Genomic DNA, 25,809 nt, shown 5'->3' on the forward strand with positions numbered 1-25,809 from the left:
CTGCCTAGTTTGACCGTTTGATCAGAGTTTGCGAGTGATTGACAGCTGCTCAGAGATGACAAGGCTCCAGCTCGGCTCTGATTGGTTGTTTTCCTCCGGTCTGTGAAGTCTTGCAACTGCCATTAGGAGCACTGGAGGACACAGAGGCACATGATTTTTTTTCAGATTGCATGCACTACTGTCAGGATATAGTGACCGTTTTATAAAAATAACTTTTTTTAATCATATTTGCTCCCATTCTATCTACTGCTGCTTTAAGTAGGCTATATTTTAGGCTACTTTTTGTACTTTTATTAAAGGTGCAGTATGTAGTATCTGGCGGCATCTAGTGGTGTGGTTGCAGATTGCAACCAACTGAAGCTTCTCCCGTGTGCCAAGCGTGTATAAGAACTACGGTGGCCGACGCAAAAACGCGAATGGCCCTATCTAGAGCCAGTGTTTGGTATGTTTGTTCTGGTCTACTATAGAAACATGGCGGCCGGCTCCGTGAGGAGGACGCCCTATGTAGATACAATGAAGGGCTCATTCTAAGCCAGGGGTCTCTAAGCAGCCTGAGGCTCTGGAGCCACATGTGTCCCTTTAGCACCTCTCCAGTGGCTCCCTGTGGATTTATAAAAATGGAAATGAATAACTGTTTTTTGTCTACATTTTCATTTTTATTTATCATTGTTGTAGGTCTATGATATGACAGTACGACGGAGTATTAGGGCCACATTAAGGAAAAATAAATAAATTGGAGATTTCGAGAATAAAATGATAATATTACGAGAATAAAGTCATAGGTTTCCGAGAAAAAAGTCGTAATATTATGAGAATAAAGTCATAATATTATAAAGTATTAACTTTCTTTTTTTCTCGTAAAGTTATGACTTTATTCTCATAATATTACAACTTTTTTCTCGTAATATTATGACTTTATTCTGAAAATCTCAGATTTTTTCCCCTCAATGTGACCCTAGTACTCCGTAGTACATTTGCTCTTTGGCCCTCACTGCATTAGACTTATATTCTATATGCTTAGACTATAAACTCTGTTACGTTCATCACAATGCTGAAATGTTTTGCGGCTCCAGACAGATTTTTTATTTATTTTTATTTTTTGTGCCTAAAATGGCTCTTTTGATAGTAAAGGTTGCTGACCCCTGTTCTAAGCTAATGAAAACACAATGATTCTTAGTTTCAGGTGATTATACACTAATGAAAACATAGTTATGAATATTATATTCCATTCCTGCTAATAGATCCCCTGAAATATTACACACTGTTCCTTTAAGTAAAATCTTTTAATGCAGGACTTATAAAATACTGGGACACATTTAGAATGTTTACGTTTAAAATTGTGTCAAGGGTCTAAATATTGTATATTTGTGACATCACGAATGGGCAGAAATCCTGACAGCTTGTTTCAAAAGCAGAGTTTCTGAATACAGGCTGTGTGTATTTCCCTGTGGATTGAGTGTTTTGATACTTTCACAGTATTTATATAGGACTTAAGCCTGCTTTATAATAAAAAAAAACATGAAAATCTTACTTTTTTTTTAATATGGGACCTTTAAGTAAAATCTTTAATGCAGGAAAAGTCGTAATATTATGAGAATAAAGTCATAATATTATAAATTATGAATTTTTTTCTCCTAAAGTTATGACTTTATTCTGGAAATCTCAGTTTTTTCCCCTCAATGGGACCCTAGTACTCCGTAGTACATTTGCAATTTGGCCCTCACTGCATTAGACTTATATACTATATACTTGGACTATAAGCTGTGTTGCCTTCATCACAATGCTCAAATGTTTTGCGGTTCCAGACAGATTTGTATTTTTATTTTTTGCATAAAATGGCTCTTTTGATAGTAAAGGTTGCTGACCTGATAGTTGCTGATAGTTATGAATATTATATTCCTTTGCTGCTAATATAGATCCCTTGAAATATTACACACTGTTCCTTTAAGTAAAAATCTTTAATGCAGGACTTTTTACTCGTAAGAGAGTATTTCTACACTGTGTTATTGCTATTTTTACTAAAGTAAAAGATGTGAGTACTTCTTCCACCACTGAGTGACTTTGGGACCTTGTGACCTCGTGACCTCAGGTTAGCTAGTTCTACTACCAATTTTAAATCTCTTTTAAAAACACAATTTTTATAAAAAGGCTTTTTTTTTTTGTTTAACTCCGTGAGGCAACAGCTTATATTGTCCTCTTTTGGCTTATGTGTAATAACTTATTGTTTTGATACCACTGGTTTTAGTTTTTTCATTATTTGGTCTTTATGTATTGTTCTTTAATTGTTGTTTTTATTTTGTCTGTATTTCATTGTATCTGTGCAAGCACTTTGAAACTATGTTTAGAAAGGTGCTATACAAATACAAATAAAGAAAGATTATTATACTGAAAGGGTGTTGAGTGGATCTGGGATCAGACCACTTGGGGGCCTCGGGTATCCCAGTCAGTCCCAGACCAGGAGGAGGAGGAGGAGGAGGAGGAGCCTCGGTGGAGGAAGTAGCTCTCACAGCCTGGATGTGTGTGTGTGTATGTGTGTAGAGCAGAGTTACCTCCATAGTGAGAGTGTCGCTAACCACTGGATTGTTACAACGACAAGCAAGAAGTCATCCTCGGGGGGGGACTGGCTCTGGAGGACTAGTTCTAGTGTATTTATTTACCCTCCTCTCGGTACAGGTTGAAGCGGTGCAAGCTGGTCCAGCAGCAGCTCGCAGCGTTACCATTACCATGCATTCAGACTGCAGGCTGCTATGGGCAGAGCGGTAATGGTGGTGGGCAGGAGACCGACAGGGGCCGTTCAGGGGGTTCTCGTCCTGTCGATGATTCTCCTCATCCTCCTCACCAAGGAGCAGGGCTGCCGAGCGCAGAAAGGTTAGTGGTCAAAACACAGCTGCTGCTGACAACTGGACGAGTTAACAACCACAGACACATGCGGCCATGCTGCCTTTTTAATAAAGTGTGTTGTTATTGTCCCTCCAGACTTTAAAAAGCTACCGTACATGGCCGTGTGTGTGTACGTGGAGTTCCGCCTGGTTTACACCGCTTTACTGCCGCCGCCCGTCATGACGGACGGGTGTGTTAGTAGAAAACCAGGCGAACCGGTTCTGAAAAAAACTGAGATTGTGAAAGTATAACGGCTGCTTTGGTGGATCAGTTGCTAGCCGAATTAAAGTGTGGCTTTAAGTGATTTGTTATAAGTTAAAAGTAACACCATTTATTTGTTTGCGTTTCCGTATAAGCTAGGTAACCTTTAAATTGTGTGTTTTTTCAATGGAGTCTGGTTTTAAAGATGTATATGCACATAAGGAGCTTGTGGGCCTTGTTTTCTCCTTCCAGTTAGCCGATTTTATACCTTAAAATACCGTGAACTTACTACTACACGGCAAGCTCAATGTTTTGATAGTTTTACTTAACCTTGTTGTACCTAAATGTGAATATTTAGCAGGTTTTTTAGAGCCCACAGCCAACCTCTCAGGTGGTCAGAGATTGGGGGTGGGGTAGCAGTGAGTGGGGGTATGACTGTAAACACGTGGACACAGTTTGTCATAAATTTCACATGCATTTTAGTTTTTCACATGAAGTATCCACTTTTCTGTGATGATGTTAATCTTCTGAGTAGGTGTGAGGGATGAAACAGCAGGATGGGTTTATATTCTGATGTTGTTTTTGAGCATGAGAGAGAGGGGTAACTCCTGCATGAATGTAGTTCAGTATATTTGTGAGTCAGAGTTTGAGGGAAGCAGCTTTGTTTTTGTCCTTGTTCATCTGGATAGTGTCCACTGAGAGGCTCTTACATAACTCCAGGCCCACAAGAACATCCACTTAGCACCATGAGGCGTGACTGAGTGTTATCTCAGGGTCCACAGCATCAACACACACACACACACACACACACACACACACACACACACACACACACACACACACACACACACACACACACACACACACACACACACACACTCTCTCTGACAGCTCAGAGGACACAAAAACAAACGTATCCTTGAAGAGTCTGAGGTCATAATTTTTTTGTAAATTTGAATTCAAGATGCGTTAAAATAGTCTTTATGGTTTTTAACTGCCAAAAAAGAAATACAATCAGATAGCTGCTTTTTAAATTTCAGGCCTGTATTTCAATCAGTTTATCTTCTCTGCAGCACAGCCCAAAAGTTTTTATTGTCTTTTAAACCCGAAGCCAACTTCCCTGCTCAACCTACAATACATTACATTTATTTGGCTTTTATTCAAAGTAGGGCTGCAACAATTTTTTCATTAAATTATTAGGTCATTAAAACATCCCGATGTCTTCAAACTTTCAAAGTTAACGCGTGAACGCAAATTTGTTTTAACACCACTAATTTCTTTAACGCAGTCGATCTTTTGGAGGCTGTAGTGGGCTCAGTTTTAAAGGTAAAGTGATGCTCATACTAGCTGGGTGCAAAGAAGGTTAAACAACGCTCCAAACTTGTGCAAAATTTTGGCGAGGAAAAACTGTCATGGCCATTTTCAAAGGGGTCCCCTTGACCTCTGACCTCAAGCTATGTGAATGAAAATGGGTTCTATGGGTACCCACGAGTCTCCCCTTTACAGACATGCCCACTTTGTGATAATCACATGCAGTTCGGGGCAAGTCATAGTCAAGTCAGCACACTGACACACTGACAGCTGTTGTTGCCTGTTGGGCTGCAGTTTGCCGTGTTGTGATTTGAGCATATTTATTCATGCTAAATGCAGTACCTGTGAGGGTTTCTGGACAATATTTGTCAATGTTTTGTGTTATTACATGGCGTTGTTGAATACTCGATTCTGATTGGTTAATCCCGGCATTCTGCGGTCTGTTATTTCTTTATAGCAGATCGTTGCTATGGGCACAGTTCTGATGTTGTACCGTTTTTGTGTCAAATTATTGATTTCTTAAGTAAGTAGCCGTGTAATAAGCGGGATAATGTACAGCGAGCCGGTCATTGTTGTGAAAGAAACCCCTTCAGGGCCATGAGCAGGGCTCCGCGTCGGGGGTGCGGCATCGCCTCATCTGGGATTCTTTCACAACAATGACCGGCTCGCTGTAAATGATCCCTTACTTGTTAATTGATTTCCAATAATAAACATATACATACATATACAAAATGTCGATAGGAGTGGAACCACCAACCCTATGATTCATGTCAGAATTTCTCTTATCATCTCAGCTACAGTCACCCGTAGATATCACTTACATTCAACAGATGGAAAGGCCCATTTTAATGAACGCCAACTACATATTACACTGTACTTACTTGTTGTATTTACCTGCAGAAAAAAAAGAATCCCTTAACGTACAAAGCTGTGTGAAAGAACAAAAAAGTCATGTCTGGATTTATTCCACTGCCTAATGCCTGTCTGTGTGTGCTGAAGGAAACTAGTGTTGCTAATGTAACGTTTATAGATCTAGAACAAACAGATGTGCTCTTAGGTAGATCCCTCTTAACAGATGATAGTCTCAGTGGAAAAATACATTATTCTATATTTTAATATTGAGATCATGATTATTTAACGCGATTACTCATTGACCTCAACAAACATCATGCATTTAGAGAGAAAATTACATGGTCTACATTTTCAAGCAAAAGTAGCAAACCGAAGGAAATTGTGTATTTGTTGGGGTCTATTTTCAGCTGCAGATTAATACACATTGCATGTAGTCGTATTTACAGCAGCAGGACGGTGTATGTGGGATTCACTCAAAATAAACTACAGTGTCCACGTTTATCGTAATGAAGGAACATGTCGCCCAGTGTGACAGTGAGGTTTCATTGATGTGTTTTTGACAACAATGGAGATCTATGGCACAGAGGAATAAGATATAACAGACGATATTTGTTAGTGGGATCAATTCATCGTTGGTTTTGTTTTTGGGATCTGTTGACATTAAGAAAAATAAAGAGTAGCTCTAGCTTTATACCTAAACCCTCTGATATGCAGACACTGCATTTAAATGAAAGACTAATTAACTGTATTTCAATTTTTTTTATTGATAATTTGTCTCATAAATCTTGAGGTTTGTCTGCTTTATTAGAAACTGTGTGTTTGTGTCGTCCTGCAGGTGATGGCTGTGGCCCCAGTGTACTTGGCCCCAGCAGTGGGACTCTGTCCTCTCTGGGTTACCCGCGGACATACCCGAACAACACGGTGTGCGAGTGGGAGATCAGCGTGCCCCGCGGCAACAAGGTCCACTTCCGCTTCGCCGAGCTGGACATAGAGGACAGCAACTGCCAGGTCAACTACCTCTGTCTCTACAACGGAATTGGACCCGAGAGGAGTAAGATGAGAGGTGAGAGTGACGAGCGGATACTGGACTGATTTGGGGGGAAAAAACCCAATTTGAGCCCCAATAGTTCTTACCAAACTGACAGTGTTGTCATCTGTTTGCCATCGCCAATTTCAATATATCAGACTTTAAATACACAGTGAGGAAGTCCTTCTAGTCTCAAATTAAGGCGCCAGTATACTGCATCAGAAGTGCTCGTGGGATGGTCAAATAGCTGCAGAAAGAAAGGAGCCAGGGTCGACCACATCCTGGCCCACAGCCCTCTCGCAGTCTTTATGCATCTCATTAGCTTCTTCACTGTCTATGTTTACATGCACAGAAGAAATCAGGCTTTGACAGCAAATTGGAGAACGTATTAGTATTAAAGGGCAGGTCCATCTGAGTATTCCGTTTTTTGTTTTTTTTCAAATGGAAACGCCCACTCAGCCGTTGCAAGAATCAGTGACGATGGTTATTAAAGGAAGCTAATCAAAGTTAATCAATAAGGTTAAGGTCAAAGTTAGCTGTGCTAATTTCGTAAATAAGTGAAAGGTTTAGTTCAGATTTTTTTAAGTGGGGTTGTATGTATAGTCCCGTGTTCTGCGAGGTAAAGTTACTGCTTTTGTGAATGTTGTCTGGTGGCTTTGAAGAGAGCGATATAACGGCTTCAGTTCTCCGTCAGAAAGGGCTGTCTGACGGCGAGGTAAAGCGGCTGGGAACGGGAGCAGCAGAAAAGCGTATTTTAGCTTCCAAAAAAAAAAAATCAATATTGGTTTGAGTGTACGCTATTTTTAGAATATTTTTACCGCTCTACCAACGCCATCAGTCAGCCCTACTTGACAGGGAACTGAAGCCGTTACACTGCTGTCTTCAAAGCCAGACAAGACTCCATTCACAAAAACAGTAATTTCACCTCGCAGAACACAGGAGTTGCTGGTCTACCGCTGCATCAATCGGTCAGTTTGTTTGTGTTATTGTGTGACTATCGGATCCAAACTAAAGTGGCGTCGACACAGCAGTACATTGCTTTGCTTCCGTGCCGGTTCTCCTGTCTGCTTCTCCAAACTGGGAGCATGCCGGCCGCCATCTAAGTTACTGTATGTAACGTTAATACACTGACTATAAGGATGTATATATACTGTATACTGTAGCAGCGTCGTCATGCAGAAACCTACGTCAGGTCACGTGGGGAAAAGTTTTTTGAGGGGCATGGGAAAATAGCATTTTGACACTAAAACATACATACTTTGACCAAAATTTGAATGGTCAGATTTGAATACATAAGGAACCCCACTGGGAAGCCGCAGAGTGATATAAAAACCACAAAAAAATACATACAGCTGGCCAGTAAACAGACCTCCATGACTCCAGCCATGTTTTCGAACCAAGGTTGGAATATTTTAAACTTCATTAAAGATATATGACGAGATACTTTACAGATCTTTACAAATAGCCTGTTAAGCCATTTGAGCTGTAGAATCAGATTTCCAGGAAGAGTTTCATTATTATAATTTCATTTTCAGCATTAGTCAGACGGTGCATTTTTGAGTTTAACTAGTATATTTTTTGAGTTTCATATTACAACTACTTGCCTAATTTTCAGACGCCATAGAGCAGGATGTTTGTTTGTTTTTTAATTTACAGTGAAACATGAAAATACTTTTGAAAACAAGCAAGTGCAAAGAGAGTCTTTGCTTTCATTCCTTTGCACTGTTTTCTCTGTGATACTTTCTCTGTCCAAAGTATTTGTTTACACGATGATTCAGAAATCAAGCTGCTGCAGAAAGCCCACAATACCAGGTTACTCAAGTGCATGTAAACGCAGTGAAAGACATCGGCCACGCGGTTGCTGCGGGGCACACTTCCAATGAGGGTTGCCGGTAATGAAAATTAAGCAAAATATAAGACCTATAGACGCTATAAAAAAAAAGATGTCCCCTTAAATAGATGATATGATTTCTGCAGGGGATATCTCACTTCACTTTGAGTCTGTTTCGGGTGATTTGAATGAATAAAATAGGACAGATGAGCCCAAAATGATTTCTTGAAATGCTCTGGTTGGGCGTAAAAGTACACTCCAGGGTGTCCGCAGGGGTTGAAAAGTCTTTAAAAAACATTGGATTTAGTTTCCTCAAGAAAAGGCCTTCAATTTAATTTACAAAAGTCTATTTTCTCTTGTCTGCCATTAGCCCAGTTAGTAACGTCGAACACTGATCATGGATTCTTTCGGCACGGATATCTAAAATAATGTATCGTTTTGTTTCGTTAGATTTGTTGTTGGCTTGTATAACTAACCTCTACTCTGTCCTGTACCTCCTGTGTTTTAGGAGCGAAGTACTGCGGTTTGGGTCTGAAGGTCAAAGAGCTGATCAGTTCCACTGGCAACCAGGTCACTGTCCAGTTCATGAGTGGGAACCACCACGCCGGACGTGGATTCTACCTGTCCTACTCCACCACCGAACACACGGGTAACAAGCTCTCAGATCACTCCACCTGTCTGTGTGTCATCTGTAGGTCCCAGCCTCAGGTTGAGCTTGTTTACATTTCTGTTTTGGCCCTTGGTGTAAGAGTTGCTTTGGAGACTGTGTGCGTGTCGAACATGTTGAAATGAAAGGCGCAGTGGGCGCGTAGTTCCAAAAGTTCAGAGGTGCATGATCAAGTGCCGCGACAACTTGCGGAGCCTTCGCGCACCTCTCGAAAGTCGCAATGACGTAATTTTCTGGCGCGAGCACCTCGCGCCGGCTTCACAGCGGCGACCATAAACCAGGCTTTATACATAAGAAGAAATAACAGACTGTAGTCAATCAGAATCAAGTATTCGACAGAGCCGTGTAATACAAAATGCTATTTTCTGTTTAGTTAATGTGTTGTGTTCAGTGTTGCTGTTCTTGCATGTCAAAGCCAATGTATATTACCGGAGCAGAGAGGGTGATATACATTTCCAATTATCCTGTTAGCAAACCGTGTCTGCAGCTCATAAATAGAAAGAAAAGAGAGTAACAGTTAAAGATGACTTGAGTTGAATAGAGAACTCTGTCTGCAGCTTTGCGATAACGGCCAAATGAGAGGAGCATTTACGACGTGGTGTTTGCTCACCATTTAAAAGATTATTAAACGCACGGAAGAGATAAAGAGCTGCTCTGCTGCGAGTCGTGTAGTCTGACCAGCCACATATCTGGAAGTCCCGCTGCAGTGTGCAGGGTCATCATCGTGTGGGCATCGGTCACCGAGTCAAATTATCAGGGTTCCTACGCAGTATGGAAAAGTATGGAATTTGATTTGAATCATTTCCGGGTCTGTATAAGTATGGAAAAAGAAAAGATTATGGAAAAAACATTTGTGTTTCCAGACTATCGCCCCTGTTCTGTTTTCTAAAATATAAAACATACATGCCCCGGACCCCTCTAGCTGGATATTTTTTCCCACAGGCAAGTTTTGTCACATGGGTATATGATATTACGCTTTGCATTTTATTTTTTCGACTTTGGATAACTCTTTTTTTTTTCACCATACATGTGTTTGCATCCCTGGGTTTTAATTGATTTGTATGAGCTACAGTACCTAGCTACAATATTCTGGCAATATTTTGGTAACCCAATAGCTACATAGTCAGAATGTAACATGCACGTTAACATTTTGATTTTGAAACCATTTATTTACATAATAAACATCTAGCTGTTTCTACTCATGTCAAATATGGTCTGAAAAATCAACCGAGAAGTCTGGAAATTTGAAGCGTGGAAAAGTATGGAATTTTGAAATGGAAAATGTGTAGGAAGCCTGAATTGTTTTTTTTCCTTTTAATGGGAGAACGGACGGTATTGAATACAGACGGGTGGCACCAGCAGATGTGTTTATATAACCTCTACTCAACCGTCAGTGTGTCTGAGTCTGGCTTTAGTCACATTGCAGTTTTACAGCCCTCCATGTCTAAGTGCAAAAGGTAAATTGTTGTTACTGTATTTGTGGTTTTTAGTTGTGGCTTTTTTTTTTCAATAGAGTGTGGCATGTATAAGACAGCCGAGAGGGATGTGAGAACAGCATGAAACCATTTGAGAGGAACGGGAACAAGAGGAAGTGAGAGTAATTGAGAGAAATGGAAAGCAATAATAGTTTGTGGTTTTAATATTAGGACTTCCTGTCTGTTAGAAGCCGTTAACCTTTCTCTAATGTGATATCATATTACATGAAGAAGTGTGTTAATAAGCCCCTTTCAGAAACGCACCCCTTTTACATCATGTTTGTATCTGCGCCCACTTTTAAGTAGAAGTCACGCTGCGATCTTACCAGGTCAGAACTGGTAACGTTTCCGTGTCCCTTTCGACACGGCACAAGTCTGGACTGAATGCCGTCAGTTTAACACCTTGTTCCGCCTTCTGAGATCACTGTAATACACGTGTTATCTCTTATCATCTCTTGTGCACAAAGAAAATAAAACGGATTTGATAAGTGAACAGTGAAAAGAGCCAATTTGAAGTTCTTTAGGAGATTCTTCTCATAATCAGATCAGTCTATATAAAAGCTATTTTCCCCTCGTGGTGCAACTGTGGCAACAACCAGCACTTCCTCTCTATATTATTTTAAAAGTTTTGATAAATTAATATTTAATATAATTTAATATATTAATATAAAACTCTTTACATGCAGCATTAGAGTGCCAACATAACGCCTTGTTATTTGATGATTGTGCGCTGTTTAATATTATGAAACAAGCAGCAGAATAAGTTTTAAAATCCATCAGAGATGCAGCACGTGACAGAACAAAAAAAAAGTCTACTTCCTTATCATAACACAAAACATATCCTGTCATGTCCGAATAAAGCCGTGCGAAAAAGACACCTATGTCCAAATGACAAAGACATTACTCTGACAGATAGATGAAGCCAGAAATGTTATGTAACTGAAAGGAGCTGAATGTGATGGACAGATTAATGTTAGAAAAGAGTCTATCACACCGTCCTCCTAACAATGGTTTAGATATAAAAAAAAAATCAATAGATGTCAACAATTTCCTTCCATTCATATTTCTTTTTACCTTATTAAAAATAGTAGTGACTCATTATTACTGTGTGCATTTTTCCACGTACAGTCAGTCATTTGATTGCGTTGCAAGATCTGAATGTGGCATACGATGACGCATCCAAACTATATTTTCCAAACCAGCAGTGGAGTGAGGGGCGTTTACTTCCAACTGTCTGTAATGATGTCATGCACATGAAGTTATTATGATTTCTGTTATTTACGGTTTCTGTGTTATAAAATATTTAGGATGGGATACAGTTTTTATCAACTCATGGACAAAATGAAAGAGAAGTGATATCTGATATGTTTGCCCATGATAGTATATTAATTATACTGACAATATTGTATGTGCTAATTAGGATATTTCAGTGTGCCAGCCGCTCCAAGATCAAGAAGACGATTACATTCAGGAAATCTGATGAAAGATCATCTAGGCTTTCAACTAATTATTATTAATTATCAATAAATCTGTTGATTATCTTTTTCGAATAATTGATATTGGTTAGTTTAAATAATATCAAAACATAGTGGAAAATGCCTGGCACAATTTCCTAGAGCCCAAAGTGGCGTCTTCAGATTCCTTGTTTTGTATAAAACTCAAAAGATATTAAATTTAGAAAAATATAGACCAGGGAAAAGCAGAAAATCCTCATGTTTTGAGCTGGAATGAATGAATGAATAATCAAAGTTGTTGAAGATTACTAATAGTTTTAGCACTACTAGCATCATTTGCATACTTAGATTTTTCCACAGACCCCTCTGCAGCCACAGTGCAATTAATAAAACCTGATGAAAAGTGCCAATATGTCATCTGAGTTTTGGTACTGAAAATATATATATATATATATTTTTTTACAACAAAACAAAATGACGGCAGACTTCTCTAACGCAGCAGTGTTCTTGTCTTTATACAAATGACCTCAGAGGACCTTTGCATGAAGAAAAAAGTCAAAAATGTTCTTCTCGCCACCTACGCTTTGTGCATAGCAGCTTTATAATTGATGGTATAGACGTAATCCATCTGAAATTGAAACAAGAATACTGTAGCTACTGTCTGAAACCAATTCTAAAATGCACTTTCTCTTCAATGAGAATGTTGTTGTGACTGTGAAATTGTGATTTTAGACGGCCGTGCTTTGTCATGTGGAACATTTTCAGATAAACAGATAATTGAAGCCACAAGAAGAAGAGGGCAGTGACGTGTGTGCAGGAGAGTAATGATTCGGTCTAAGTGGTTGTCTCGGTACGACTGAATCACACTGGAAGGCAAACAAGGCCGTCAAATGGACCCCCGGCTGGTTTTCCCCTTCACAGAACTGATGTGTGTTTTTCGCGTCGTGTAACTGATCGTGCAGACGAGCGTGGGAGGACAGTTTGCACAGCTAAGTAAATCAGTCGTCATGGCGTCATGGCGGTGGTTTCGGGGGGGGGGGGGTGGGGGGTATTTGTCCGTTTGAGTCACTGGGTGGTTTCTGAGATAAGTGGGTTTTTTGATAATGTGGTGGAGACTCACCGAGACTGACCACCACCGCGGGGTTTACATAGAGTTCCCAGCAGCCCACGGCATCCTGCTGGACATATGTGGTGTGCCTCATCGCTGAAACACTCATGTCATGTCCCCCTAAACACACACACACACACACACACACATTTTTGTGTTGTATGTCTTCGGAGCTGAGCTGTGAATATTGTGAATATTTTTTGGTTTGGTATGATACTAAACTGAATATCATTGAGTTTTGAACTATTGTTCAGTTTGAATGTATCAATGTGGAAATTGTGATCAATGAATCTGATTAATCACAAATGAAAATAATTGTGCTGCAAGTAACTATTATCAGCGATTAATGTGTTGATTATCTTTTATCATCTTATCAAATGTCATATATGATGAAAAATGCCCACAAGTTCTGAAAGCTCAAGGTGTCGTCTTCAAATGTCTTGATTTTCCCGACCAGCTACTGAGAAAAAAAACCAAATCCTAATATTTGACGTTTTTTAAAGAGGACCTATTGTGCTTTCCCCTTTCCTTTAGTGTGTCATATAGTTGTTTGTGCATTTAAAAGGTCTGCAACATTACACAGCCCAAAGTCCACACCAAAGGGAGTTACTCTCCCCCACAGACACACTGCTCCTGAACTGCCTGAAACGCCTCGACTGAAGTCCCACCTTTTCTTCCGTAACGTTGTGATGTCACCAAGTGACACATTTGCATAATACCTGCCTAGCGGCTAGTTTGACACACCCACAAACAGAGCTAGTTAGAGCGGAGCTGGAGCGGAGTCCGAAGAGTTTGGTTCGATTGACCAATCACAACAGAGTCGGCCAGTGCAGAGGTGCTGCAACACAGCTGGTATGAGAAAAATGAAGCGTTTTTTTAAACATTAAAGCATTTTAACATGTTCTAGTAGTAAGTATGTACCTGAAAATAAGACTAATGAATTAATCGACTATCATTTTAACTTTAGAAAATAATTAGAACTGAAAGGTTTAGTCAAAAATCATCAACTATTTTGATAATTGATAAATTGTTTCAAACATTTTTCAAACAAAAATTCTCAAATGTGATGATTTTCTCCGTTTTATATCGTGGTAACTGAATATCTCTGGGTTTGGTTTTTCACCATTTTATGACATTTTTTAGTCACCAGACAAATCGATACTGGAAACAATCGTTAGTTGCAGCCCTAGTTGGGAGAATTACTTTCTGTGGGACAATCTGCCCAATTTCGACGACTGCTCTTCATTACTTTAAATACCTAAAACACTAGATAATGAAATTACATGAATTGCCTGGAAAAGGTTGGAGGTTGACGTGTTGCCAGAGAGAGAAACGGAAAGAGGAAAAGGGGGGTGATGTGTTTGCAGGAGAGCATGCAGAGAAACCAGTTCTGACACTGTTTGTTTGCCTTTTGCAGATCTAATCACCTGCCTGGACAAAGGGACTGATTTCCCCGAGGCCGAGTTCAGGTAAATAACGTTTTGCTTTGTGTGGATATTTGTGCAGCGATTAAGCTCAACCGATATTCATTGTGTGCGTCCTCTCTTTCTTCTCAGTAAATACTGTCCGGCGGGCTGCTTGACGTCTACTGAGGAGATTTCTGGAACTATACCTAACGGATACAGAGAGGTGAGGACGTACAGCATGCATGTGTTTTTCTTTGTGGTGTCCTCAGCGTCACATTTCCAGGTGAGTCACGGTGCCCTGTGGTCTCCTGCTGTTTGATGACTGCTACCCCACAGGGATCATCAGCGTTTGCTCACTCACGTTTCGATGGCTTTGCTCTATTATTTTTTTGCCGCCATCCATTACTGTGCCGCAAGTCTGCACATCTTTTCCTTTGATTCCTCTTTTTCTTCCTTGTGTAAACGGGGCCTCTGCTCCGTGGTATGCGAGTCCTGGACTGATGACCTCACAGCACCCCCGCTGCGCGTGAGGTCATGGGCGCCGAGTCTCTGGCTGATGACTTCATGCTCAGAGCTTGGGGTTTTTTGTCGGAGGGAGGGAGGGAGGGAGGGAGGGAGGGATGGAGGGATGGAGGGATGGAGGGAGGGAGGGAGGGAGGGATGGAGGGAGGGAGGGGTGTTGCTGGCGGATGGGAGGACAGGGAGGAGCGTCGGGGTGTGCTTCGGGGAGCGAGGTGCCCCACAGGAACAGAGGAGGGGCAGGGTCAGCGGGTGAAAGGGAGGTGAGATAATAGTTTGGCCGAAAATAATAAGCCTCTAATCCAGTCCAGCTGCAAGAGGGCGCTGAGCGGAGCCGAGTGTGTGTGAGACAAAAAGCTGGAGAGTGAGTCAGTGTGAGGGAGAAGCTGGAGAAAACCTCCGTGTGTTGCATGCCTAGGTTTTGTATATGTGCAAGTGATTCATTCATGCTTGTGTTCTAGAGGTGTGTGTGTGTGTGTCACCAGGCTGTAATATCATAGTGATTGTGGAAGCATACTTCAGTCCGCCCCACCCAGACCCAGACCCTGCAGCTCACTTTCTCTGGAGTTTCTTACTGTGATCCATGTCCTTTTTTTTTGGTTTTTATATTTCCACATCCCGCATATCATATGTCTGTGTGTGTGTGTGTGTGTGTGTTGTTTAATGTGTGTCAGTGTGGTTTCCTCTGTTGGAGGCAGGGTGCGGCGGTTTGGAGCGAAGCGTTGTGTTTGTGTTAGCGGTTTGGTATGGCGCTCTTTAGGATGTGGTGTGTGTGTTTTTTTGGGAAGTTTAAGAGTCACAGGGTAAGTGTTGATTGCATGTGGCAGCATTTGAACTTGCTGTGCATGTGTGTGTGAATACCGTGTTCTTTAGTTGCCACTCTGTGGGTCGCCAGTGTTTTTCCCACAATCTTGTCAGCTGTGAATTCCAGTGTCGGGTCTTTTCCAGTAATAAAATTCCACCTCACTCGACCAGCTGTTCACGGGGAAAAGGAGCTTGTGACCAATCGGTGTGTTTTGTCCATTTCTCCGCGATGTGGCAGCAGGTTTGGACAGGAATGCAGCCAGCAGTGAATCATTACCGTCGGTGCCCCTCAGTATCCTCTCCACAGAGAAGTGACATCATGCTGACTCATCAGCCTTTTATCTGCCACAGTCTGAAGGTTAAGCGCTTGTTCTCCGTGCTCACACTGTAAGACAGACAGTACTGCCTGTTCCCCGCAGACCGCAAATACTCCTCGTCTTTTAGGGAACTCTGGAACTTCACCTGTGGTGGAAAATGCTTTTGATTCCTTACACAAAAAAAATCATTGTGCCAAATATTTAACTCAAAAAGTCCAGAGGTAGTTCTCTTCCAAAGGGTTAGGGGTGGACGATTGCGGATAAAACCATCGATCGTGATATGTCATTTTATAGGCGATAATATATTGTGTATACATTAGGGCAGTCAAAGTTAACGCCATAATAAAACGTTAACGCAAATTTGTTTTAACTCCACTAATTCCTTTTAACGCAACTTGTGATTTTTAGGTTGTAGTAAACTGAGCCCCAGTTTTGAAGCTAGGCTGAAGATACTGACATCATATGAAACTAGATAAACTAAGAAATCCATCGGTACCAACCATGTCATAGTAGCTTGTCGCGAAGGAGGATAAATAACGCTCCAAACTTACACTAAAATTTTGGCGAGGAAAAACTGTCATGGCTATTTTTCAAAAAGTGTCCCTTAATGTCTGACTTCAAGATATGTGAATGAAAATGGGTTTCTGCGGGTACCCACGAGTCATCGTCCGGCGCGTGGACGATGAGAAGTTAAAAAAATATTTTCGGTTCATTATGAAACCGTACCGGGCTGGATGTCGGATCACTTTGATTTCATTTGAATTAGGCTACACAATGGTTGATTATGATTGGATAAAGATCCACAGCGTACCTGGTTGCAACATGTGGATAAATGTATTATTCAGTGCTTTTTTTTATTGGGCATCAACCTTGCGTTGATGAACACAGACTTTAATCGTAAATAAAGGCTTTAAGTTCAGGTTGCGGTTATGCGAGACACCGCTTAGATGGAGTCATGCAGACAGCTGCTGCACAGATTAAAATGACAGACTATCTGTACACACACACGGGCTGGACGGGAATGATTGAAATGTCTTCTTTTTTTTACCGTGTTGCCGTATAGGGGCATTTGTGGGGGTTCAGCGATTCGCAAAAGAAAGTGGGTCTGGCGCAATGGCCCCTTGTCCCCCCCTACTTCTGGTGTCCATGCTGGTGTCAATACTAGGACCTGGGGTGGGATTTTCTTGTATTGTTGTTCATGTTAAATTTAAGCTTTTCGGCGACCTCCCATTCTACCCCCGTACGTCTCTCACAAAAGTAAATTACGCAGAGCAACACAGTGTCTGAGTTGTTTTTGTCTGATGCAGAAATAGCGTTTTCAAACAAAGCCTTTTTAATCTGTTATCAGTCTATTTTTCTCTAATCTTCACAGTTCATCAGATGATGTGGTGGAAATCGGCTTTAGTTACTTACCGGCACTGTTTGTTGTAATGGAAATAGAAAAGTGCGTAGCCAGCAACCCCTTAATCTCATCTCGTCTTCGCTTTCATCCTGCAGTCCTCTCCTGTGTGCGTGGCAGCCGTCCATGCAGGTGTGGTGTCCAACGCCGTGGGAGGGAGGATCAGCGTGGTCAGCAGCAAAGGCATCCCTCACTACGAGGCCTCGCTGGCTAACAATGTCACTTCCACTGGGTAAGACAGTGTTTGCTGTGAATCTTTTTTAATCTGATTTTTAGAAACCCAACAATGCAAGAGCTAGTTGAAAAATCTGATTAGAAAAAGATTATTAAAATACTTGTGGTTTGATTATTTTTTTAAATGACGTCCAGGCAGTTTTCAGTGATTATTGGTTAAAAAGTCTTGGATGTAATCATCTATGTTCCTCTAATCCTACACTTCTGTCCTCAGAGGAACCTTGTCCAACAGCCTCTTTACCTTCAGGACCAACGGTGAGTTTTCTTTCTTTTCTGAAGCACCATTAGGAGTAATAGTTTTGTCCTGTAAATGTAATTATTAACGTCAGCATCTGTAATTTTTAACTGAGTGTAAATCTTGCCATAATGTCCGTAATTTGTATTAGTCTGCAGCACAAATTCTGGAGTGAATTACCTGCTGTTTTTTTTTTACACATGCTCACAGTGTAAACTAGATTGCTGCTCTAATGCAGCTAAAGGAATTACATACAAACATGTCAAATATACATTAAGGCCTCCTAAATCTCATTCAGTTCCCCACAACATTTGTATATTGTTATTAATGAGGGTCTTTCTGTGCTTGCAGGCTGCTACGGAACGCTCGGTTTAGAGTCTGGTGGCGTTGCGGACACTCAGCTGTCTGCTTCGTCTGTGTGGGAGTGGAACATCGGTCAGCACAGCGTGTGGGCGCCATCGGGGGCACGGCTTAAAAAGGCGGGGCTGCCCTGGGCATCGCTTCAGAGCGACCAGCAGCAGTGGCTGCAGATCGATCTCAAGAAGGAGAAGAGGATCACAGGTACACAACTGCACGCACGCACGCACGCAACCCGTGTTTCACGCTCTCATTGGCTGTAGCTCGTGGCCAGAGTCCCTGTCAGGTCCAGATATTTAGCATGCTAGAAGATAGCTTGGAAGATATCTGGAATGTGTCTGCGAGGCATTGGAAAGCCTCTCGGCGCGCGTCTTTGAACAGTTCACACATGGCGCTCAAGCGACAATGAGCAAACACGCCTCTGATCCGGGGAGTGACTTCTCATCACCGTGATCTGCTCAATTTTTTAATTTGTCCAATACTTTGTTTTTTTTTTTGGCCAAGAACCTGCAAAACTAATGACGATCTCCCATCAGCCTCAGCTTTGCGTTTGGAGCTAATTACCTCCGCCAAGGCTGAAGGCCTAGGAAGGAGGTTATGTTTTCACCGGCGTTGATTTGTAGGTTTGTTGGTTTGTCCGTTTGGAGGATTACTCCAAACGTCCGTGATGGATTGGAATGAAATGTTTTGGAGGGGTGGGGTGTGGCACAATGAACAATCGTTAGCATTTAGTACAGCCTCACAGAACTGCTTGCATTGCTATAGACTCTTAGTTGCGTTTACAACTTCAAGGTGAGCCAACTGTACACCATCTTCTTGTTCCTACTGTCCGTTCATCCAGGTATCGCCACCACCGGCTCCACCCTAAGAGAATACCAGTACTATGTTTCAGCATACCGGGTCCTGCAGAGTAACGACAGCAAGCATTGGTCCATCTACAGGGAAGCAAATTCTACACAAGACAAGGTAATACAAGCACCAAATCAATAAACCCTAGTTGCTCAACAATTACGTAATGGGCTTTTAGTTTTTTTTTTTTTCTCCTTCAAATGAGTGCAAATGGACAAAAATGTCACTTTAGAAGGCTGCAGGGGCACATACTTGGACTGTTTCCATAGCAACGGGTATTGACTAAGAGATGTTTATGGCAGGAAATGATAGCAGTCAGTGGTTTGAGTTAAGTGCTGTGGTAGACAAACTAGGACACTTGGGCATTAATAATGAATGGATATGGATTTAGTGGCTGGGTTGTTAGGATGGAGCTGCTATGAGCTGGGATTCTCACAGGCTCTTATTGACTACGTATACATACACGAATATTTCAATTCCACTATTATTGAGGATATGACAATATTCTGAACTGATACAGGTCATTTAAACCGGGGATTCTCAAACTTTTTGGGGCGAGGGACTCCTTACAAAGAGCCCATCTTAATCGCAACACCTATTAATCATATGCGTACTACTATTTGTACTCTTAGATGCCATTTGAACTATTTGTATTCTAAAACATTTCAACCTAAATACTTCAGAGATGTTTTACATAGCGATAAACAGAAACACATTTCAATTTGAATCATGTAAATACCACTTATATACTTTTAAACAGAGGGGTATTCAAATTGCATTTGGACCCAACTTGACAGCATTTATACTTTTCAAGTAATTGCTCTTAAAAGCTTTCAGAAAATGAACATTAGCGAGATAGTCCTAATAGATCCAGATATTTCAACTTACCAGTCTAAAGCTGACTTTCAGTTAGTGCTTCGACTTTAAATAATGAATGTAGTGCTCTTTATTCAAATCACTGGCACAAAGCTCTGAGGAAATCACAACAGAAGCTATCATAACAGCGTAACAGATGTCATTGCAGTAATTAAGCCTACTACTTCAGAAAATTTTGTTTGGAATATTTGCATTAGTGTGAGTGAAGTGACGTGTCACGATCATATCAGAGTTTCTATTGGCCCAAAGCTAACGTGGGAGGGAGTAATGGACACAATATGATTGTTTTAGGGCCGCAAATGGTCCCCATCTGTAGATATGTACTCGTTAATGATACAGCACAGTTTTATAATTTATAGCAAATTATTTTGCGGACCCCCTGACAGAGTGCCACGGACCCCACCTTGAGAATAACTGATGTAAACATATTCCTGTTGGATATTAGACCTTATTCTGAATGGAGCATTTTCTGATTAAGACATGTGAGATATGCCGATATTGCGATATAATGCGTCCCAATTTGGGGGTTTTCTCGCAGTTTGCGACACGGCTTCTTGCCTGTTTAGGGTCAGCTCTGTGCGTAGTACACAAACCAACTTGCCGACAGTTTGCAGAGATGCAGGCCCAAAAGAAAAGCCCACATTTCTGTGTGCCCACCAGACTATTTTGTGCATAAATGTAGTCATTGTGTGGAGGAAGGTAGTTATTAGCTTGCCAAGTTGGAAAATAATCAGCTTATGGGTCACAGTGCATGTGATCTAAACTACTACTACTACTGGGCTATAGTTTGGTTTAAATCTCTGGCACAAATAATAGTGTGTTGTCATTTTATGGTAGATTTTCCAAGGCAACACCAACTACCTGCACGAGGTGAGGAATAACTTCATTCCCCCAATCGAGGCCCGGTTTGTGAGGATAAATCCGACCCTATGGCACCAGAGAATCGCGCTCAAATTGGAGCTGCTTGGCTGCCAAATACCTGCAGGTTGGTAGAAATGGTTGATTTGTAGATAAACAAATGTCGCGTAAAAAGAGAATTATAATTGTAAATATTCTCTCCTTCAAATGTCTTTGACAGCGTGGCCGAAGGCAGTGCCGAGGACAAGGATGTTAAACCCCTCTCGTCATACTCCACCTCCTGCGGGTACAAAACGGCCACCTCACCTTGGCGAATCCACACACACCCCAGACATCAGAAACACCACTATGCCTCCTCACACTGGCAAAGGTGCGTCAGGTTTTTGATTAAAAACAAAAAGAAAAAGAGAAGCTTGTTTGATCCCTAATAGAGACGTTTGTCATGTGATGTTTATTGTAGTATTTTTGCTCTTAGATGTGGCGCTGGCAGCAGTTCTAGTGCCCGTGTTGGTCATGGTTCTGACTGCTCTCATCTTGATTGTGGTTTGTGCGTGGCACTGGAGGAACAGGTATGTATTCTCATTATCACGCAAGGAAAACAAAATCCCTTTAAGAACTTTAGTTTAACTTTGTTTTTCTCTCTTCGTAGGAAAAAGAGCTCTGAAGGAACATATGATCTCCCTCACTGGGACCGCACAGGTATGTAATCTGTCTGCAGCACAGGCTGACAGGTGTGTACTGTATGTGTGTACTCATTGTGCTTTTGCTGCAGACTGGTGGAAAAGCATGAAGCAGCTGTTGCCCTCCAAGATGGTGGAAACCGAGGACTCAGTTCGGTACAGCAGCAGCGAGGTGGGCCGGCTAACGGGGAGAGGGGCCGTACCCAGACTACATGCTGAACCTGCAGGTAAATACTGTTCAACATGGTGACTGGTCAAGTTTTGGAACTGGTTTGCTGCATTCAGACACGTGGATCTTGAGAGGTTTCAGCTGCTATTAAAAGGTACTCGGTGGAGTTTTAATTGTCAGAAAAAAAGTTTAATGTAAATTCAGTATCTATCACAGAAATGTAGTAGTATCCTTATGGCGCAACAAAAAAAAAAGTTGAGTGCATTTCCTACCTTGCAAAACATTTATTTTGAATGTTGTGAAATCAGCTTGTGGTCGTCTTCTCCTCCTTTATTAAAGCAGTTCTTCCCTTAAATAGGAAATACAGCCACCAATGGTTGTATACAGAATTGCGTGAAAACAAGTAATGTCATACTAGGGACACAAGAACCGATACTTCTGTACCAAGTCGATGCCAAAATTCTGAAAACGTGATGGTACTTATTTTTTCTACAGTACCGCAAAATCAGTGCTCGAGATTAACGGCATCCCTCGTCCTGGGGACGATATAAAATGTGTTTGGGATGCAGTAAACTCGCTATTGACACGTCCAGGGCCTGTTTTATTTCCCTGATAATGCTGCATTGTGAACAAATCCGTGTTGAAATCGGCAGGACTTATGGTGCATTCAAATGGGGTCGTGTTTACCGTGTTCACGAGAAGAGTACATATGAACGCCCCCCTCTCTTGTGGTATTCACGACCTCGTAAGTGGAACGTTTCTGAAAGCTCCAAGTTCACGAGTTAGCCACTTGAACGCCAAGCATATTGTGTACACGACTTCCCATGTTGTAAACACAAGCTCACGAGTTTCATTTGGAGGCACCAATAGCTGTTAGCTCCGTGCAGGAATGTGCTGCTAACAGTTAACATTAACTAGCTCTCGTCCTGACGATTTCAACGAGAGGTGCCATTGATTTACATTATGATGCATTCAGACTCTACTCAGTAAAAAGGAGTATTTGTCAAAGGTAAATTATAACGTTATCATGGTGTGTTCAAATGTAATCTTAGAGTAACTTAAATAAATCAAGTTGTTTGAAGGAGATGTTTTCACAGCAATATGAAATAGATAATAGAGAGGGAATTATGACCTGTTTAACTTTCTAACAAAAACCAGTATGCAAATAATAATAAAAGGAGTGCATGTTGAAATACATGGGATTTATTGTTGTCATCAAGAATCGTGGAATCTCACTGGTATTGGTATCGACTACTACATTTCTGGTGTTGTGACAACCCTGTGTCATACCACGGTTTTCATTTGTTTGACATGGCTAGTCTGAGATAAACACCTGTAATATTTATGTTGACTGCATTTCCTTCCTCAGAAAACATTTGCAAAGTAATGTTTTCACATCCTGCTTACGGGAACCCTCTCATAAAGATCTCCACAGAGTACCTTTTGACATGTAGCTCGTAACTGATGAGGTGTTTCCAGCAAAGGTACAGCTCCCTTTGACATAACGACCATAAACACTGGTTTATACAACTTGTACTCTTTTCAGAATACGCTCAGCCCCTGGTGAGTGGCGTCACAACGTTAGGTGCCCGGTCAACCTTCAAACCAGACGAGGGGCCCGACCCAGGATACTCAGATCCGGACCTGTACGACGCTCCCATCTCACCAGACGTGTACCACGCCTACGCAGAACCCTTGCCAGCCTCGGGATCTGAATACGCCACACCCATTGTGGTCGACATGGGTTGCCACCCATCGGGGGGCTCCTCTTTGAACCAGCCCTCCTCCACAGTGTGTGGTTTCATGGGTGCTGGGCCGGCCTCCCTGCTCACACGGACAGACAGCAGCCAATCGGGGAGGTCGGCTTACGACACGCCCAAGAACGCCACTGGACAGGTCACGCCCACCGAGGATCTGACCTATCAGGTACCTCAGAGTAGCACTCAGAAGCCAACGGGAAAGAGCTGAAGAGTCTGGATGCACATGGCCTTAATCTCACTGCCCAACACAACCCCAACGGACAAAGACAGAGGGTTGTAAACGGAGGCGGAGGAGGTGTGAACCTTGAGCCCTGGAGCCTGGGCTCGAGTCTTGAATGAACACTACCTTAGCTTTAGATTCATCTGGAGATGTCTGTATTGCCTAAATGTTTCTGCATGGCCACAATCTGCTTGTGTAGTGCCATTACAGTCCTATCACTGAAACCATAAAGATGAATGTGTTTGTGCCAGGTGTGAGAGGCGGAGATGGGAGGGATGGCGGACGGAGGGAGGGAGGAGGAAAAAGGAGAACGCTGACTACTATTTGATAAAGACTTTGTCCCTGTTCTGTGATCCTTAGTAGTTCTTGCATTCTGTGAAACTGTGATTTCCATTATTCTTCTGTTACATACTGAACCAACGGAAATGTACCTGATGATTTTTTTTACATTCATCAAATCTAAAAAGGGTTCTCTTACTGAATTAACTGCATGTTGCGTTAAAGTACCCCACAATCCAAAAGAATTCCTCCTTTCTAGAGAAACTCGTTTTTTCCACGGTACGTCTTTGTCTTACTTTGTTTAAAAAGCATGACTTGAAATTGTGTATAGTTCTAGTAATCCCATTACTGCAAACCTTTTTAAAACTCTCAGATGATTTTACTGATATTTATTTTTTATTTCACATCCTGCTGATGAGGAAAAACTCTTATTAAAAAAACAGCCCACCACTACCCTCACTGATTACACGTCAAATGAACTGTGGTTGCGCTGTTGTGAAACACCTAAACTGACAATAATAATTAAAGAGATGTTGTATGTTAACTTGAAAAAGGCTGATCGGGAAGATCAAACCAATGAACTTCACAAAGAGAAGACGCTTTTTGTAATATCGGAGACCAAATGTTGCCTTTTTCTGCGTTTATGCAATGTTAATTCTCAACAGAACCAACTTTCACAACTGTGCCAACAGCGCAAGTTTAGCCAAATACACATTAAAGCAGTCTTAATGTAGGATACAAACTGTTTTTAAAGGCCTAGATAGTTGATGTCCTAGAAAAAAAAAAAGGTACAGACACAAGAGGTAGATGGGTTAATCTGTTACAGCTGATCATTTCATAGAGTTTCCTGTGTGTTTGTCCTGAACCTTTAGAGTTTATTTGTGCATCGTGGTGATTGTCTCGTGTTGAAATGGGTGTTTGAGTGTTTCCTTCCTTGTATCTTATATGTGCATCATCATCTGTATGTGTGTGGTAAGCTGTTTCAGTATTTCAGTCCTGTGTGTTTTTTTTGGACTGGTTTGTGATGCGGCTTAGAGTTGTATTCTAGGATGTGTTTCAGTCGTTGTCTGTAGCACCAGTTAGACTGCATTCCTCTCCTGTCCCACCTGTGGTACTAATCTGACCAAACGCTCTGTGAAAGGAGTGCAGATGGAGAAAAACGGAACAAGCTGCTTTATAACTTTACAGAATAGCAACCTCGCCTGTATGGGGGTGGAGGGAGGGAGGTGTTATGCACACAGCTGTGCCACCAATCATGCTTTGATTGTGCTCAATAACCAAGGTGAGCTCCATCCAGAGGTTTTGGTGCTCCCCTGGTCACAGAGGGATTGTGTTGATGTGGCTCTCACTGATTGTATATAGAGAAATAAAGAGTTTTTAAAAGAAAATGTTTTATTACAATCTTCAGCTGCTGTTGTCGTAACAACAAAAACATGTTATCGGCCATGACAGGGACTGTACAAATAGTTGACGTCATGCAGCTGTTATGCTAACACGGTAAACATACCTACTAAACATCAGAATGCTAGCGTACAGATGTTAGCTTTTAGACTCTTACGCTATAGAGTGCTCCAGGGATGATGTGTTTTTGTAGGCCAACCAGGAAGTTGGCATCGCCCTGGTTCCATCGACAAAAAGCCAAAATGAGCTCTGTGGCAAACAACCATTTATGATACTAACACGTTTTGTTCCATGAGATAATCTCCGAAAATGAACACCACTTTTTTTTATTTTTGAAGCGTAAATGCAAATCGCCAGATGTAAAAAACTAACGTTAGGCTATAAATGAACTACACCAGGGTCGCCTGAGTGCGAGTATACACAACAAGGATGTAAAGAAGGACGAGTGGGCGTGATGACGTTTTGTAGTCTCATTTAGCCACTCGTTAGTAACACAGAAAGGCTTCAAAATTTACGAGTGGTGTATTTATTGATGGATTTTATATCGTAGAACAAAACGTTAAAATCTCTTAGGCTTGTTTTAACCACAGATATCATTTCAGGCATCTAACTAAAAACTAGGGATGTGCATTCCACGCAA

General features: G+C 41.5%; 1 protein-coding gene across 1 annotated transcript; it reads left to right on the plus strand.

The window, feature by feature from the left end:
* Positions 1-2,480: 2,480 nt before the first annotated feature.
* On the plus strand, positions 2,481-25,156 carry dcbld2 (discoidin, CUB and LCCL domain containing 2). Its single transcript, XM_074658822.1, has 15 exons — positions 2,481-2,868; positions 6,080-6,307; positions 8,611-8,751; positions 14,224-14,275; positions 14,363-14,435; positions 17,350-17,483; positions 17,700-17,740; positions 18,072-18,281; positions 18,919-19,043; positions 20,640-20,787; positions 20,881-21,030; positions 21,136-21,229; positions 21,310-21,359; positions 21,433-21,567; positions 23,056-25,156. Exons 1-15 carry the CDS (start codon positions 2,748-2,750, stop codon positions 23,475-23,477), a joined length of 2,124 nt encoding a protein of 707 aa, XP_074514923.1. The 5' UTR covers positions 2,481-2,747; the 3' UTR covers positions 23,478-25,156.
* The last annotated feature ends 653 nt before the right edge of the window (positions 25,157-25,809 follow it).

This window comes from Sebastes fasciatus, chromosome 14, assembly GCF_043250625.1.
Source record: "Sebastes fasciatus isolate fSebFas1 chromosome 14, fSebFas1.pri, whole genome shotgun sequence".
NCBI lineage: Eukaryota > Metazoa > Chordata > Actinopteri > Perciformes > Sebastidae > Sebastes > Sebastes fasciatus.